This window comes from Pithys albifrons, chromosome 5 (genome assembly GCF_047495875.1).
Source record: "Pithys albifrons albifrons isolate INPA30051 chromosome 5, PitAlb_v1, whole genome shotgun sequence".
NCBI classification, from domain to species: Eukaryota; Metazoa; Chordata; class Aves; order Passeriformes; family Thamnophilidae; genus Pithys; species Pithys albifrons.
The window spans coordinates 7904530-7922638 of NC_092462.1; the positions used below are offsets into that span (position 1 = coordinate 7904530).

At 45.2% G+C, this 18109-nt stretch overlaps 1 protein-coding gene across 1 annotated transcript in view; it reads right to left on the reverse strand.

Annotated features, from left to right (window-relative positions):
• The window catches only part of SLC10A7 (solute carrier family 10 member 7), a 162735-nt gene extending 145484 nt beyond the window's left edge, over positions 1 to 17251 (reverse strand). Inside the window, exons 1-3 of the mRNA XM_071555632.1 lie at positions 17007 to 17251; positions 12724 to 12806; positions 3584 to 3720 (exon numbers count right to left, since the gene is read on the reverse strand). Coding sequence (XP_071411733.1) covers positions 3584 to 3720; positions 12724 to 12806; positions 17007 to 17106 — 320 coding nt within the window. The 5' untranslated portion in view covers positions 17107 to 17251. The remainder of the gene's footprint in view (positions 1 to 3583; positions 3721 to 12723; positions 12807 to 17006) is intronic.
• Positions 17252 to 18109: the final 858 nt, after the last annotated feature.

Consider the following 18109-nt stretch of genomic DNA (forward strand, 5'->3'; position numbering starts at 1 on the left):
GATTTCAAGTACTGGAGCTTGAAATGGTATTCTAGTTCAGAACAATCAATTACTAGTGGTGAGGTACTTTGCACTTGTAACCATGTCAATCCATTCCTGAGAAACACAGTGCCAAAAAGCTGGAGCAAACAGAAGTATTGAATCCAGGCAACAGGGAGCACATTGCAGTGCAATTGATGTTCTGCAAATCTACAAAAAGCTTAAAGAGAAGAAACAGGTAAGTGACAATGATGGCATTCAGTTTGTCAGCGACAGACACTGCGGAAAAGGAAAGAGGCAACCAATGTAAACATTATATAGATCCAATCACAAAGTGCCAAGCACCACCTTCAGCTTACAGTGAAATAAGCTACGGCAGCAGAGAGTTGTCAGCACTCAGCAGAACAGGCTCATATTGAAAAGAAAAGAAACACAGAAAAAGAAATGGTGCAGAAGAGTTTGGAAACACACATGAAAACAGAGAGCAGACAAATATATAGTGATTCTGACATCCTCCCCCTACACTGGTTGTGAGAGTTCTCTCTCTCTACGTGGCACCAGCTCCTTGAACTTCTCACCTGCACTAGTAAGGGGTGGGTTAAGTTCAAAATTATCCAGAGAGGTACAAAATGTGTGCAAGGGCATTCATCTCAGCTGGCAGGGATTTTTCACACTACAAGGGAAAGATTTAATAATACAATCTCTGTTCACCCTCTCAAAATTGAAATAACACTTCTGGAATTAAAAATGAAAATAAAAATCAGTATCAAGCAATGGTTTTAAATAGTCTTCATAGAAAAATATTAATCTAAAAAAACCCTGGTACACATGGTTTAAAACATGCACCTGTGAACTTTTTCTTGCTTTGCACCAACTGCACACAATACCCCCAATATACAAACAGATTCCTCAAATGGCCAGCTAGAAATTTCTACAGATAACAACCAACCAACTGCAACATTCCACTGGTTCAGGCCACGATATAAGTATTAATATCAGTAGTCCAAACACCTGCTGTTCTGCTGCTAACACTACAGACAACTGAGCAGTAGGGTCTGAGGTCACGTATTTTGGATATGGAAGCTCCAAACCTGTATCTTATACCCAGTCTTTGAGTCTCATGCCTTACCACCTGTGCTGTAAATGCTCTATGCCAAAAGTGGCAGTAGAGGTGAACTTGTGCAAACATTAATAACCTGCTTCATGCTCCTTTTCAAAGGGATGCTGTCAGTGCAAAATCTGGTCAGTTAACAAAAAAAATTAACTTATAAGATGCTTGGGATAAAGAAAATAGTTTCTCCTCTATTTTATACATTTCAAAATAACTGCAAGGCAACAAACTTCCTAATATAATCCCACTCAGAGAAGAGGGGAGAAAACCCTTCAGCTGTAGAAACACAGATGAAAAACTGGTACCACCTGAATCTGCCTCTCAAATAACCCAGCAAAACAGACCATCATAGAGGATGGGAGAATCTACCATGCGTTTTGAAGCAAGATGGGAAACACACTGTGGGCTGTGCCCTTCAGGCATAACCCTGTGTAAAGAGTAGCGAAGAACTACAGTCCCCAGGGGAGCCACCCTGCCAAAGGGTGCTCCATGCCCTTGGGAGCACATGCCTATTTTGCCAGACCCTTGTGAGAGATATCAACTAGCTTCCACTACCAGCTGTGCTAAATGTGTGATAAGGAAGAAATTTTGATAAAACCTGTCTTGTTCCCTCTCTGTTTTCATTAGGGTACTTCAGTGTTTCCAATGGAACAAAAAACTACAACTGTGGGGCATCAGGACGAACTTTTGGTTACATGGAGTGGCCACAACACACAGAGTTCCTCACATCTGCTTCTCACAGGGACATGAGAGTATCTGCTTTAAAAGGCTTTATTCTAGAACTAGGACAGAGCTCAGTACATTCTGCATTGCATCATCCTCCCTTTGCAGTGGCTGCTGCTCTGAGCATATCCTGAACAGCAGAATTTATCAACAAAGTATTTTAAAAACAAACAAAAAAACCCCAACAATCTATCTTCACTAAACTCCTCAGTCCCAACCATTCTGTTGTATTGAGGTTTCATTTAAACAGTTATTTCACTAAAAGATAAAACACAGACAAATCAGAAATAATTCTCATGGAACATGTGCTTGAAAGGCAGCTTGAAACACAGAAGTATATCAGCCCTCTAGTATGACACAGAGACACACCATGAAAAATGAGTCTGGTTTAGGCTCCCCATTTAGGTGCGTAAACACACAAGCTTTTGGTTTGGTTTTTTTTTTTGGTTTGTTTTTTTTTGTTTGTTTGTTTTTTCAAAAACATCCATATCTAGTTTTATAGACAGTTTCACAAGTGTGTATGTATATCCATACCATTATAACTGTGCACGTAACAGATCATGTCCCTTAAATACTAAAAACCCAAGTGGCACAGAAGTCACCAGAAAGAAGGGATAAGAAGTGCTTCAAGGAATTAAAAACCCCCCAAAGTCTCTTTCACTTTGCACTTCAGAAACTGAAATCCCTCTGGATTAGGAAGGAATTTTGGCAACGTGGAAAATCACAATTCTGTTCTAGCTGAGAAAAAACTTCACAATTATTTTATTTTAAAGAATACTCTTTACTACGAATTGCTAAATGCAAATGAACATTGTACAGCAATCTTGTTATTTCCTTGATTTACTAACACTGTTAAGCAAAACAGTGACAACTTTTGAATTATGTCATCTCAATTTCACCTTCTCACTACCACTGGGATCTCTTCATATTTGGTGGAACACCTGGAGAAGCCTCTTAAAACAAAACAAAACGCTCTTTTAGGTTTAGGCCTTGTAAAAAGATAAACATGAACAGCTTTTTCATTAAACTTTTAAGACAAGGAACTCCCCAAGCAATGTTTCAACAAGCAGTAAGAAACAATGGGGATTGATTCAGTAGTTTTCTAATATAATTGATCCTTGCATTCAAATATTCCAATATAGCTGCATGGCACTGAGTATCGACCTTCCATTCTTAAAAAGCTTCTTGTTTTTTTTATTTTATATAAAATCTATCACTAGTACAGCATCAATGCAGCTTTGGAAGCACACAGTGACAGAGTATACTGAGGATTTAAAACTCACTGTTTTCATGGTAACTTGGTTTCTGCTCATCTTAAAGTTGAGCATCTCCTACAAAAACTTTACTTTTTTTCCCTGCCATATCTTAGCTGGGAGCAGGTCCTGGCACCGTGCAAGAAATGCTCAGTACAGACTACTTAAAAGCAGAAGACCAGTATGTAGCACACACAATATGTACTCACTGACTTAGCTTTTCCTTCAGCACTTCTTTTCTTCCCACCCCACCATCCTTAAGACCCATCATTTCGGCTGTGTTTGTGAAACAGAAAGCTGATCTGTTGCAAACTCCCTACATGTGAAACTAACTGACCACTTTCTAAAAAGGAGACCAGGCTCCTGAAAGGATACTTTGTTTTCAACAGCATAGTGCTAAGCACAAAAACAACCACCAAAATCTGTTTACAATACAACAGAACACCCACTGGATGGATAAGCAGCCCTTTAAGATAACAACTACAAATATATTTCACTCCATTATGCTTAAACATACCCTTTTAAAAGCCATTCATTTATGGGTGTGATTGATAATAGCTGGAGAAAGACCCATATTGCTGTTGGGAAGAACACAAGTGTAAAAATCTGGACAAAAAGGTGTAGTTTCACATGCATCAAAGCACTTGTCAGCTCCTGCAAAAGAAAAAGAAGAGAGGAAGTTGCAGTCATAACAGCTGAGGTAAGATCATGTTTGTGCTTTTAAAACTAGGATCATCTTTATAATACAAAGAGAGTGCATGTCAAGAAGGCACCTTTAGGGATCATCTGATCTTCCTCTTTAATAATGAAGTACATCCAGACAACATAAAAGCTCTGTCTGCTCCTGGGCATTGTTCCAAAAGAATTGTCCACCACTTCAGTAATAGTGTAGCTCTCCTAACAGCAGCTTTTCCGCAGGCAGCCTTAGCACCTTGTCACTGCTTCTAACCCGGTGGTAACTACACCGGGGGCTGTTTACTTTACTGACTGTTGATACCAAGAGGCATGAAAACTTGTAGTGCACACATGATTTCAGGTTTTTCTAATCTAAAGAGGGCCACGAACTGTTATTCTTATTTATACCGTAAAAAAGAATTAAAAAACAGATTACCAAGCATTCACTTGTGGTGGGTTTTTTCAGGAAAGAATAACAAACATAAAAAGCAAAGTACTTTGTGGCAGACTTTGATTATTTATTGCATCAACAGATACGAAATTCACAGAAAAAAAAATCAGGCTGATGAAGAATAACAAAGAAGGAACACCAAGACCATAACAAGCTAACAACAACTAAGCCATAAATTTCAGAGAAATAAAGTACAAATCACTGCTGGAGACTTCAGAAAACAACAAAGAAAAATTTAATTTTAGATAGTGTAAGAGCACACCATAGAGGTTTTTGAGTACAAGGAAAGCCCCTTGCACATTTCAGCTCATTTCAACTCTCACAGACTGAGAATAAAAATTCTTTTTCCTCTCCCTCAAAGTAACTCGCACTCTTTTCAAGTAGACAATGCAAAAGAACTGATGGCACTTTTATTCCAACCCTAATTTGCTAGGATTCTCCAGCTATCTGACACTTTATCAGATGCTTTAAATATATGTATGTTTTAAAAAGTGTAGTTTCATGTACAGTAAGGCAGCAGCCAATCTTCAAATGCAACCCTGTCTCAGCTTCAAAACAGTTGAACTTTTATGAAACACGAAGTACCAGCAATTCAGCACTCTGTCCTTGGTACTTTATTTTTCGTAACAAAACTAAGTCCTAAATTTGGATGGGGGGGGGGGGGGGGGGGGAAGTCTTCTAAAAAAAAAAAAGTAAACACACATGCATGCATATCCTATTCTTGAAGTTATACAAAACATGACATTGAAACACACATCTTGATCCAGTTTTACCCAGAAAGTATCATTACATTTAGTGTTTGGTTAACTGAACAAAACTCCATTTTTCTCTAAGCAGGCAGTATCACTGTGCATGAAAAAGAGGCCTTCTTCACACCACCTGCCACAGTACCTACACTGTTATGAATAGTTTCACTGCAATACTTCTTCATCTTATCTCAAAAAGAAAGCAAAACCAAAACATCCTGTGTGGGAAGAAAGGACATCTGGAAAAACCTACATAAAAGTGGATATTTTAGAACTAAATTTGAAAACAATTGAAAAAAAACCAAAGCAAGTGACTTTTTCCAGCAAAGCTGCCAAGTTGCCTCCAGCCTTAGATCTTGTAAAGGATCAGGGGTAGCCATGAAGATACCCCAAATCTAGTCCCATACACACATACCTTTTAATTTCATATTTCTACAATTAAAAAAAGCCTTGAAAACAGATGGTTTTAAGAAGACTCTGTGATACTTCCAAAAACAAACAAAAAAATTAAAAAAAAAACCTTGGGGAAGTCTTGTTAGAATGTCCAGGGAGCAAGGAAGGCGATAGAACCCAATCAAGCTACTGCATGAAGGAATGCTGTAGTAGTGGAACAGGTCCTTGAAGATCTAAATTACCAGTCTAAAAAATGTCCCTAATGATTGCCTTTGAGTTACAAGAGTTATTATTATAATAGTATCCCTTGGACTGTACAATCACAGAACAAACACTGAGGCAAACAGTCTTCATCCTCTTAAGCAGCCCATAAGGGCTTGTCCCAAAATAAGTCCATCACTGTAGCCCTTGGAAAAGTTGCCAGTTGTGACTCAGTTTCTGCACACCAGGTAGAACAGCTTACCTTGTCTTCCCCAGTATTTCAGACCCTTTAAGGAGTCTGTCCTAGCCTCTCACTGGTCAGTGTGGGTCCTGCTCCCATGGGACTCCTCTGAGCAAACACCCACACAGAGCAAACAGTGTTTGCAGGGGCTTGCCAGATTCCTCACTGAAAGGGATAACTCAAGTATGTGACAATTTCTGGGGCCCTACGGGAGGTATTTGCTTTAAAAGAGCAAGCTATCCAGTCACCAAAAACTGAAATAGCATTACATTAAGGTGGAATCAAATGTTCTTGTCATTCCTAGACACAAACTATTTCTCCAAGAGGACCTCAGTCACCTCTAATTCTGAAAATGTAACAAGGCCATGCACAGACAGGCTCTACTTGAACACTGCCAATTATTTTGTAAAATGATTTCTGAACACATTGGCAAAATTTTTTGAGCATGTACTTTCACAGCAGATAAAACCCCAAGTGTAACATTAAAAGACCACTAGTTATTTCTCATTTTGTCAGATTTATCAGGAGGCTTCTGTTAACACTTACACAACTTTTTATCCTCCCATAAAGCAACTCAAACACCAGTTTCCACCTAACCAATATATTGTTTTTAACATACACTTTAGGAAGTAATAGAACAAGGTACATTGAGCAAAACAGATTTTTTCCTCTTTATCTTCTACACCCATGGCAGAAATTCAGAGAAGGTTTAGCTTTTTACTGAAAAAAAGTTGGATATATTCCCTGGCAGGCTTTGTTTGCTGCTCCTTCAGCTATCAGCAGGTGACTCAGGAGTTGGAGGAGTGACTTGCTCGTTAGCAGGAGAGTGAGAAGGCTTTAAAGGGAGGGAAGGGAGCTGCTTGGCTCGTTCCCTGGCAGGCTTTGTTTGCTGCTCCTTCAGCTATCAGCAGGTGATTCAGAGGGGAGTTGGAGGCATGGCTTGCTCGTTAGCAGGAGAGTGAGAAGGCTTTACAAACATCTCTAGGGAGCACAAGCGACCTGGAGCGCTGCGAACAGGAGCGGGCAAACAGGGGTGTGGCACGGCAGTTCGAACAGGCAGGGCATAAGCCTAGGTATTTCTGCAGCCCTTTATTTTTTTTTCTGTTTGTTTGTTTGTTTATCTTTTCTACCTTTCCCCACAGTCATGCCTCCCAAGAAAATGAAAGCTGTTGCTCCTGCTACCAGTAGAGGGGTGTCAATGCAGACAGAACCCTCTAAAAAGGATGCAGCCACTCAGGCCTCTGGCTGCATAGACTGTTTGAGCCTGGACCTACTACCAGAGGACAGTGTGAGAAGCACCTGCATACGATGTGAGCAGATGAATGATTTGCTTTCTGGTGGCAGAGCTAAAGGAAGAGGTGGAAAGGCTCAGAAATACAAGGGAGAGTGAAAGGAAAATTGACTGGTGGAGTCACACCCTTTCCACTCCTAAGGAAGCCCAGCAGGAGGTGGTGAAGCCCAGCCTCTCCTGCCATCAGGCAGACAGAACAGACCATAGGGATGGGGAGGAATGGAAACAGGTGCCTGGTCGTAGAGGCAAAAACACCCCCTCTCAACCCCTTTCACCTGCCAGGGTACCCTTAAAAACAGGTATATGGCTCTGGACTCGGACAGTCTGTTGGAGGACAGTCAGGAGGAGGATCTGTCTACAAGGTCTTCTGGTTACCCCCAGTCTACCGGACGGGTTACAACTACAGGTAAGAGGAAAAAGAGAAGGGTTGTTGTAATTGGTGACTCCCTTCTGAGGGGAACTGAGGGCCAGACCCATCCCACAGGGAAGTTTGCTGCCTTCCCGGGGCCAGAGTGAGGGATATTACCAAACGACTTCCTAAGCTTATCCAACCCTCAGACTATTACCCGCTGTTGGTTGTCCAGGTTGGAAGTGATGACATTAATAAAAGAAGTACCAGAGTAATTAAAAAAGATTTCAAGGCACTGACCCGATAACTTCATGGGACAGGAGCACAGGAAGTAATTGCCTCAGTTCCTGTGCTAGCTGGGATGAATGAGGAGAGGTTTAGGAAAGCCCAGCTTACCAATAGGTGGCTTAGGGGATGGTGCTATCGTCAAAATTTTGGGGTTTTTGATCATGGGGCAAACTCCATGTTGCCCAGTCTCCTCAAACCAGATGGGCTCCATTTATCTAGGGAGGGCAAAAGAACTGTAGCACATAAGTTGGCAGGGTTAGTTAGGAGGGCTTTAAACTAGGTTTGAAGGGGGAAGGGACTGAAACTGGGCTCTCCAGAGATAGGCCGAAGGGCGTAGAGCCCGAGTTGAGAATAAAATCAATGGCCCAGCTGAAGTGCATGTACACCAATGCACGCAGTGTGGGAAACAAACAAGTGGAGCTGGAAGCCACAGTGCAGCAGGAAAACTATGACATAGTTGCTGTCACAGAAACATGGTGGGATGACTCACATGACTGGAGTGCTGCTATGGGGGGGGGGGGGGGCTACAAGCTCTTCAGAAAGGACAGGCAGGGAAGGAGAGGTGGAGGGGTGGCTTTATATATTAGAGAGTCTCTTGACTGTGTTGAAGTTGAGGTCAGCAGTGACAAGGTTGAGTGCCTGTGGGCCAGAATCAGGGGCAAGGCCAACAAGGCTGACACCCTTGTGGGTGTCTGTTACAGACCGCCCAACCAGGATGATGGAGGAGATGAATTATTCTACAAGCAGCTGGCGGAAGTCTCAAAATCTCCAGCCCTTGTTCTTGTGGATGACTTTAACCTGCCAGATATCTGCTGGGAGCTTCACACTGCAGAGAAGAGGCAGTCAAGGAGGTTCCTGGAGTGTATAGAGGACAATTTCCTTCATCAACTGGTAAATGAGCCTACCAGGGGTAAGGCCCCGCTAGACCTACTGTTTACAAACAGAGAGGGGCTGGTAGATGATGTAGTGGTTGGAGGCCGCCTGGGGCACAGTGACCATGAAATAATAGAATTTTCAGTCCTCAGGGATGTAAGGAGAGCCACCATTAAAACCTCTACTTTGGACTTCCAGAGAGCAGATTTTGGCCTATTCAAAAAACTGATTCAGAGCATACCCTGGGAAACAACCCTTAAAGGTAAGGGGGTCCAGGAGGGATGGACATGTTTTAAGAAGGAAATTTTGAGTGCACAGGAACAGGCTATACCAGTGTGCCGAAAGGCCAGCTGGAGGGGAAGACGACTGGCTTGGTTAAACAGGGAGATTCAGAAAGAAATCAGGGGTAAAAAGAAAGCTTACAGACTATGGAAAAAAGGGCTGGCTACTTATGAAGAATTTACAGATAGAGCTAGGTCATGCAGGAAAAAATTAGGGAAAGAAAAGTGGAATTTGACATAAATTTGGCTATTTCAGTTAGGGATAACAAAAATTCCTTTTATAAATACATTAATAACAAAAGGAGGGGCAAGGAAAACCTCCATTCTCTGTTGAACTTGGAGGGAAATATAGTTAAGGAAGATGAGGAGAAGACTGAGGTAACTTAACACCTACTTTGCCTCAGTTTTCACCAGTAAGACAGGTGGCCCTCAAGACAACTGACCTCTGGAGTTGGTAGACAGGGAGAGGAAGCTGAATAGCCCTCCTGTATTCCAGGAGGATATAGTTACTGACTTACTGAGCCAGCTGGATCCTAACAAGTCTATGGGACCAGATGGGATCCATCCCAGGGTGATGAGGGAGCTGGCAGAAGAGCTTGCCAAGCTGCTCTCCATCATCTTCCAACAGTCCTGGCTCTCTGGGGAGGTCCTAGATGATTGGAGGTTGGCCAATGTCACCCCAATCCACAAAAAGGGCTGCAAGCAGGATCCTGGCAACTACATGCCTGTCAGCCTGACCTCCGTCCTGGCAGGGTTATGGAGCAGATCATTCTGAGTGCAATCACACAGTACCTTCAGGGTGGACAAGGGATTAGACCCAGCTAGCATGGGCTTAGGAGGGGCATGTCCTGTCTGACCAACCTGATCTCTTTTTACGATCAGGTGACCCACCTGGTGGATGAGGGGAAGGCTGTGGATGTGGTCTATCTGGACTTCAGCAAGGCCTTTGACACTGTCTCCCATAATATACTCCTGGAAAAGCTGGTAGCCCATGGCCTGGACAAGTGTACCCTCTCCTGGATTAAGAGCTGGCTGGAGGGTCGGGCCCAGAGAGTGCTGGTGAATGGAGCTGTATCCAGCTGGTGGCCGGTCACTAGTGGTGTTCCCCAGGGGTCTGTGTTGGGTCCAGTCCTGTTTAACATCTTTAATGATGATTTAGATGAGGGGATTGAGTCCATCATCAGCAAATTTGCTGACGACACCAGGCTGGGAGGGGGTGTCGATCTGCTGGAAGGCAGGAGGGCTCTGCAGAGGGATCTGGATAGACTTGAGAGATGGGCTGATTCCAATGGGATGAAGTTCAATAAGGCCAAGTGTTGGGTCCTGCACTTTGGCCACACCAACCCCCTGCAGCGCTCCAGGCTGGGCACAGAGTGGCTGGAGAGCAGCCAGGCAGAAAGGGACCTGGGGGTACTAATTGACAGGAAGCTCAACATGAGCCAACAGTGTGCCCAGGTGGCCAAGAAGGCCAATGGGATCCTGGCCTGGATCAAAAATAGCGTGGCCAGCAGGACCAGGGAAGTGATCCTTCCCCTGTACTCTGCGTTGGTGAGGCCACACCTTGAATATTGTGTTCAGTTCTGAGCCCCTCAGTTCAGAAAGGATACTGAGGTGCTGGAGCAGGTCCAGAGAAGAACAACTAGGCTGGTGAAGGGACTGGAGCACAAGTCCTGTGGGGAGAGGCTGAGGGAGCTGGGCTTGTTTAGCCTGGAGAAGAGAAGGCTCAGAGGTGACCTCATCACTGTGTAGAACTGCCTAAAGGGAAGTTCTACCCAGGTGGGGGTTGGTCTCTTCTCCCAGGCACTCAGCAATAGGACAAGGGGGCACGGGCTTAAGCTCTGCCAGGGGAAATTTAAGTTGGAGATCAGAAAACAATTCTTTCCAGAGAGAGTAATCAGGCATTGGAATGGGCTGCCCAGAGAGGTGGTGGATTCACCATTCCTAGAGATTTTTAAACGCAGATTGGACGTGGCACTGAGTGCCATGATCTGGTAAATGGACTGGAGTTGGACCAAGGGTTGGACTTGATGATCTTGGAGGTCTTTTTTAACCCAATCAATTCTATGATTCTATACAGCACCAGCCCTAACTGCTGCTCCTAAAACAATCTGAGATCTGGACCTGGACATAAACATCTGCTCTTGTAAAAGCTCCATTTACATCTATATATTGCTTTTAGTATCACAGATGAAAAAAAGTTATGCGAGTTCAAAGTGGAACCTGACATATTGCCCAGGAAACTGTTAGTCATGTCCCCTTAACCAGAAAAAGTTAGGTGTACACTAGCATGGAGAATCTAATCAAGACTTTGATAATGGTACTGCTTTCACTCACAGCTCCTTTAAAATATAAGGTTTCAAGGATACAAACTAGTGAAAGAGAAAGAAAATTTACTTTTCCCTTTTTTTTGGCATGTAAACTGAAAGCAGGAAACTCCCCTCATTAATTCTACTCAGGTTTATGTTTCAGGTCTCTTGTCTGTGGAAACAGTGCCCCTCCACAGCCTTTTTCCTTTAGGATTAATTGCTATCTCAGGCAAATAGATAACATGGTTCTTCTTGCATCCCCATAAGACCACAATGCACTAAATAACTGCTACAGAACTGACCAAAGTTACTCCCTTTGCTTACACTGTGTCCTGGCAGAACTAGAGGTCCTGGTGCCAGAACTGCCAGCAGGCAGTGGAGGAGAAGGCAGCCACCACTTCCAGCACCACCATAACCACCATACAGGTTTAGAAACATTTTCTGTTGAGTGCACACTGTTCAACCAAACCGTGGTTCACCAGGACACAGCTGAACAATATCACGGTGATTCCTTCAGGCATTAGTATATTATATTCACCACATGAATAACATCATCTGTTAGCACAGCCAACAGCATAAAACAAATCGAAAAACTAGACTAGGAGAGACATGCAGTGTTTCACTTCAACTCTGGGTGCTCCTTCTCTGCTTGGCACAAAGCCATCATTTCCTTTCTCCAAGCCTCCTTTATGCTGCGCTAGGAGGTTCTCCCCTTCTTCTCTTCTGACTCACAGATTGTTCCTCTTTGAAAAAGGTGTAACACAGAATTTGAAACAAATCTCAGTGCCTGTGATATGCAGCAGAGCGTAGGCACTTCAAATCCACCTGTCAACAAATAAACCCTACAGGAAAAGACTGTCAAGACTTTGTACCTCTATATTGGTGTTGTACCTGCAGAGAAACCCTTTGTGCTGATCCCAGCTGCTGTTCTGTCCCTACCCAATGTGGAAACAAAGCCACCAGGTCTTTGCTTCAATCAGCCCAGTAGTGACCAGCCTAAACAGCTGCACCTGGACAGCACACCAGCAGGTGAGATGAGGCACAGTGTCCTGGAGAGGCCTGGAGACTCCACACAGTGCCTCTGTACCTGTACCCCTACTGCATTCACACCCAGGATTCACACAGCTTCCTGGCCTGTATCTCAGTGAGAAGTGAAGTCCAAGTGCAGAAGGGTTGGCAGAAGGCAGGTGCTGGTGCACTCCTGGATCACACCCTGATTTGGGTTTGGGACACACCCAGGGTGTAGATCCAATCTCAAAAGTTTGCTCGTCACCTACATTTAGTTAAAGCTCTGCAAAGTCAAACAACCCACCCTTCCTGGATGCGTAAAATTTATTCACACTCTCTTTCTGATCATCTTCATTGCTTTGTGAAGAACTTTCTGAAATCAAGGATCGCTATTCCACAAATGTCTAACATTTATCTTCTCTTGTTCACCATCCCCACTGCACCACCACCACCAGCACAGTCATTCAGTATTCCAGTTACATTCCAATTTGATCAAAAGGAACACAAAACTTTTTAAAGCATAATGAGAATGAAGCAATGAGAAATTACAATACCTCAGTTTTTAAGGAGAGTCCACTGTTAAAGAATATAGCTGAAACGGCAATGTAAGTTATGGTAATTTCTGGTTTCAAGGGTCCTAAAAAATACAGAGAACAAAGTGAACTACAGTCAAAGAGATAACGATATGCTTATACTGTATGCAAATGAGAATACTTAGAAAAATACCTCAGGAAAAACTAATCATTACAGTCTCTAATAAAAACAGTGAGGGCTTCTATTAAGTTACAGAAAGCATGCTATTCATTTTTAAATAAAAGCAAGGCAGTAAGTGGAGTTATGATGTCATACAAATTTGGTTTCCATGATTAGAGGTCACTGAGAACTAAAAGGTAAATTCTAGAAATTTGAAAACGGGGAGTTTTTCACCACTCTGTCATCAGAGTATCCCTATGTTGTAGTTTGGGATTATTATGTAAATTCTCTCCCCTGCCACTAACTGCCCATGCCAGCAGTTAACAAAAGAAGTAGTTAACTGCTGATCACTTGGATGGGGGCAGGTTTGTCTCTTTTGTTTTTGGGGACATTATTCCTTTCTTAGCTCGGGGGAACGGGGGAGTGGTGGCTGCCGAGGAGGGAAACTGCTCTGCTGGCTGGCTACGGCTAGGGCTTCTGGCTGAGACGCTGTATTTTCTCCTCGCAGTGGCTGTTTTCTCCTGGTTTCCTGCATCTGGAATCCCGGCCTCTGTTGCAGTCACCACCGTCTGCACCGTCATGGCCTGCCCGCCCCGGCTGGGGCAGTGACCCTGGAGAGAGAGGTGTGCAGCTGCTTTTGCAGGACACCTGGTGGTTCCCCACTTTCAGCTTTCTTTTTCCTTCATCTGGGACAAGAGACACAGAGTTCATCTGAGAGCTCACCACTCGTCTGTCTCGCTGGAGAGGGACTGGAAACTACTGGGAACTCACTCCGCAGCCAGCCGGACTGTGACATTTGGCACTGCTTAAGTATAACTTTCCTCCCAGAGGAAAAACCTGCTGGGTTTTGTTGTTGTTTGGTTTTTTGGGTTTTTTTTTCCCCTCTCTCTTGTGGTGTTGGGGAAGCAGTTTGCACTAGTCTGTTTACATATATATATATATATAGCAGTTAAGAACAGTTATCCTTCTTCTATTAAAATCTCTTTTTTTTTTCTTAAATTTGATAAAGAGTGGCGTAATTATTGTGGAGAAGGCTCCCTCCCCCGCTTGTAGGTAAACATTTTGGTTTTTTCCCCTCAAACCAAAACACCCTACAGCATCTGCAAACTCAAACTATACACTGAAGTAAAAATATTAGCTGCTACATTCACAGGGCTGTGGATATCACTCACACATCTACCTCTCACTTCTTGCCCTGCAACACACACACCTGTCTGGCTGCCTGCACAGAGAGAACCAAATCACACCTTGCAAGGGTCTCCTCGAGGCAATACAGTTCTGCACTATTTCCTCACAACAGGGCTGTGGCAAAGTGGTTTATTCCAGCCCTACAATAACACATTTCAGACACTGCTGCAGTGAGCTCAGCAAAGGCAGACACCTGCACCTCCGAGGGTTCAACTATATTAAAGACTTATATTTGTATATATTTATATACTTTTTTCAGGGAGATTAAAATCAAGTATTTTTTACACTCCTATAAAAATGATGAATTTTCTTAATACACTTTGCCTTCAGAAGCCACCAGGATGTATATAGTCATTTTTTCATGAGCATTCAACCAGACATTATATTTGAAAGAAAATGTTAGCAGGACCAAAGTAATACCCTAACTCTACTAGTGACCAGAAGTTGTCATGAGCAAAACTGCAGCAGCAAACAAGCAAGCCTTTACTCAACAATCCAGAAAAGAAGAACCTTTCTGTTTTCTCAGATGAATGATACATTGATGGTCACACTGGAGTCAGGTCAATGATCCTTAAATTAGAGGGATTTGATGGTACAAATAAAAATTGCATCCCAAGTAATTTCAAACCAAACCTTATACTGAGCATGTATTAGTGTGTCAAATACAAAAAACCCCACAACCCACCTACCCCCAAAAAGGTAAAAAAAAGACAGGAAATGCAAGAGTTCAAGTTGCAACAAAGCATGTGGCTAGTTGCAAAATTATAGCATGTTAACTGAATAGATGGGGGGAAAAATAGAAAAATTGTATGAATATAGCTACCTATACACAAAACTGCATTATATAAATATACAATTACATATTTTTTCTAATCTTATAGAAGATTAGAGCATATATGAACATGCACATACACACTAGGCACACAAGCAGGGGGTTAGTCTGGCCAAAACAGGGGGTCTTCCAGGACTCAGTTTTGATATTTTAGGGTTTTTCACTGTGCTACCTGAGCTCCTTTTCACAGGAGAAACCTTTACCACTAAAGCAGCCACACACTCATGGAGCACAGGGAACTCTGGTAACAACAGATCCCCTTCATCTCTGGTCATTTCCTAGTCAGAAAAGTTCTTTTAACAAAGTAACTAAATGGGCTCATTTATCAAAGAGGAGAATACATAAAAAAGGCTTGGCTTCCTTCCCGAAGGTGACAACAGCACCAATCTTTGTTATTTATGACACAATGTTCCACTGGTGCAGATGCTGGACCATTCATATCATTCACTAAGGCCCTGCAAATTACAGTGCATGGCTATATCAACTGGAAGATGATAAACTAAGGTTTTTTCATACACTGATATTTCCCACCTCCCATCTCTTTCTTTTTCTGGTTTTAAAAAGAGATACTCTTTTTCCTCAGAGCACTGAGATCACATAGATCCAGAAGAGGGACAACCACTTTGGGGAACACATGCTCGCTAGTTTCAATCAATGCTTACAAGATTTTTCAAACAAGTTGTCCCAGGCACAATACCATGACAAAGCTTGACATCTCTTTGCAGTGGGATAATTAAATTAAGTGCTCCATCATAGTGCTTCCATGCAGGAAGTTAGCTGAGGAAAAATTATCTCCTCTTCTGGTTAAAAGGATCTCCCACATTGCTGCTGACAATCAGTCTGACAGTCAAATCAGAAAGGGAAAAAAACAGCACATATTATCAATTTAAAGTTGTCTTTAAGGTCTGCTGAAAACAAAGCATGGATCCTGCAAGATCCCCATGTGGGTCCTATTCATCTATGCAAAACAGCACACAGATATTAGAAGGGATCCTTGCACAGCAGGAATTTGCCTACCCTGAACTCCATGAAGTATCAAAGCCTTAGTTGCCACAGGAAGGGTTCAGAGCCGTATTTTATTAAAATGGCTTTCTTTTTTTCCCAGAAGGTAAGAGGGGAGAAAAAAAAGCTGGCTCCTCAGTGAGAAGCTGTCTATGCTCAAACTTCAGCTCTGTTAAGGAAAAAAAAAATCTATGTATACAAAAGCCCATTAGATTATTTTTCCTCTTACATAACATGGAACTGCTAAAGGAATGCTGTTAAAGCGTCCTACATCCCTTTTCTTAAATCTTCAGAGAACAAATAGGAAAAAGAAATGTAAAATTTAATGTGTTCTTGAACATTGTGAACACCTGGAGCTGAAGTTCAATGGAAATTAATCAGGAGACGCTGCCAGCATTTATACTTAGAGATACACTGTATATGCTTAAATAACTCTGGTTGTTTCATCAGGTCCTGTGGCAAGAAACACACAAGACCTCGCTTCTTAGCAAAGGACGGAGCTTCCTTCTGCGTTGCTCACTGTAAGTCTCTGACACCACTTTGCACAGGACTGTTCACAGTTTGCCCTCGTCTTTCATAAGGAAGTAAGAGGGAACAACAGGAGAAAAAGAAAAAAAAAACCAAAACAACTTTAAAATAAAAGTGTGGCACTACTAAGTTAAAGAAAACGTCTGGTACCTGAGAATTTGCCAGTGTACCTGCAGCTACAGCTCCGGGAAGCTCACGGATGGCAGAATTCACACACTGAACTGCGAGGACTTCATGCCCAGAGCTCTGGAAGTTACGACTTAGTTTAACAGGAGCACGCTCAGAGCGACTCCTCATCTTCCACCACCACTAACCCACACAGAGCAGGACACCATTCCAGCCCCCGGTACAGCGCCGGGAAAAGACACGCGTGGGATACACCTGGAACAGCTCCCGGTGCCTTCGGGGCAGTGCCCGGGGAAGGGGCAGTGACGGGGGCGCAGGGACCCCGCACGGGCGGGCCGGGGCAGCGCGGCCGCCGGGACTTGCCAAAGCACCGCGGGGCTCCCCGAGGCTCCGGGGGCTCCTCAAGGCTCCCGGAGTCTCCCGGGGCTCCGGTGCCCGCCGCTGCCGGGGCGCAGCGCCCGCACTCACCGCCTTTGACGCCGACGCCGGGCTCCAGCCGCGCCACGGCGATGACCAGCACGATGCCCAGGATGAACCACTCCTTGCGCAGCCGCTCCAGCAGTCCCATGGCGCTGCCCGGCCGGGCTGGGTGCGGGTGAGCTGGGCTGGGTCCGGCGGCGCCGCGCTGTGCGGTGCTCGGGGCGGGGCGCGGCCCCTCCGCCCGCCGGCAGGGCCGGGGATCCGCTGACGGGGAAAGTCTCACCCACCGCCGCCATCGCTACCACGCACCTCCTAATAGCCGCGCACCACACACCCCCTCCGCGCTGCCGCCCGCCCTCCCTCCTGCGCGCCGCGCAGCGCCGCCCCGTCGCTTGCTCCGCATCCCCGCGCCGTGACGGGGGCGTCGGAGGCCAGCGGACACCGCAGTGGCGCAAATGGGTCGGCGCCGTGTGTGCCACCGCCGGGGCGGGGCGGGCCGGGCCGGAGAGAGCGCGGCGCCCAGAGCCGGGGGGTGCGAGCAGGCGGCTGGGACGGCGCGGGCGCGGCGGATCCGTGCGCGCCGTTTTGGTACATTACAACGCCCGCGTGACGCCCGCCGTTTGACGCGCGGGAGGGAGGGCGGGCGCCAGCCGGGAAGCGCCGGGAACGGCCGGGGCGGGATCCGGGAGCTCTCCTTGAGAGCGGGCGTGGGCGCGGGCAGCGCAAACACCCACAGCTGCGCTCCCCGCAGCCCGTGGCGCGACAGCCAAGAGCGCTGGGCGGGCGGGGACAGCTCCGCGTCACGCCCTGCCCCACACAGGGCACACGTGGATCGGGGCCGTTCGGGAGTTCGCAGGAGGCCTGCCTGCCTGCGGGGCATACCCAGAGGCATCTGCCCGGCACGCAGGAGAAGCCCCTGTCACGACATGCTGACAGCATCGCCCGCGGTGTGTCCCGCGCCCTCCGGCACCGCGGCTTCCCAGGGACTGACGGCTCCCTCCTTTATTTCGGCGCTAAACACATTTCCATTGAAACAGAGTATCGTAAAACCTCATCCCAGTGCTCCACCCGCGCTTTCCATTCCCTGGGGTTCCCCTCCTGTCGCGCTTCCCCAGCGGATACGGTAGCGCAGCCCCTGCCCGGCCACGACC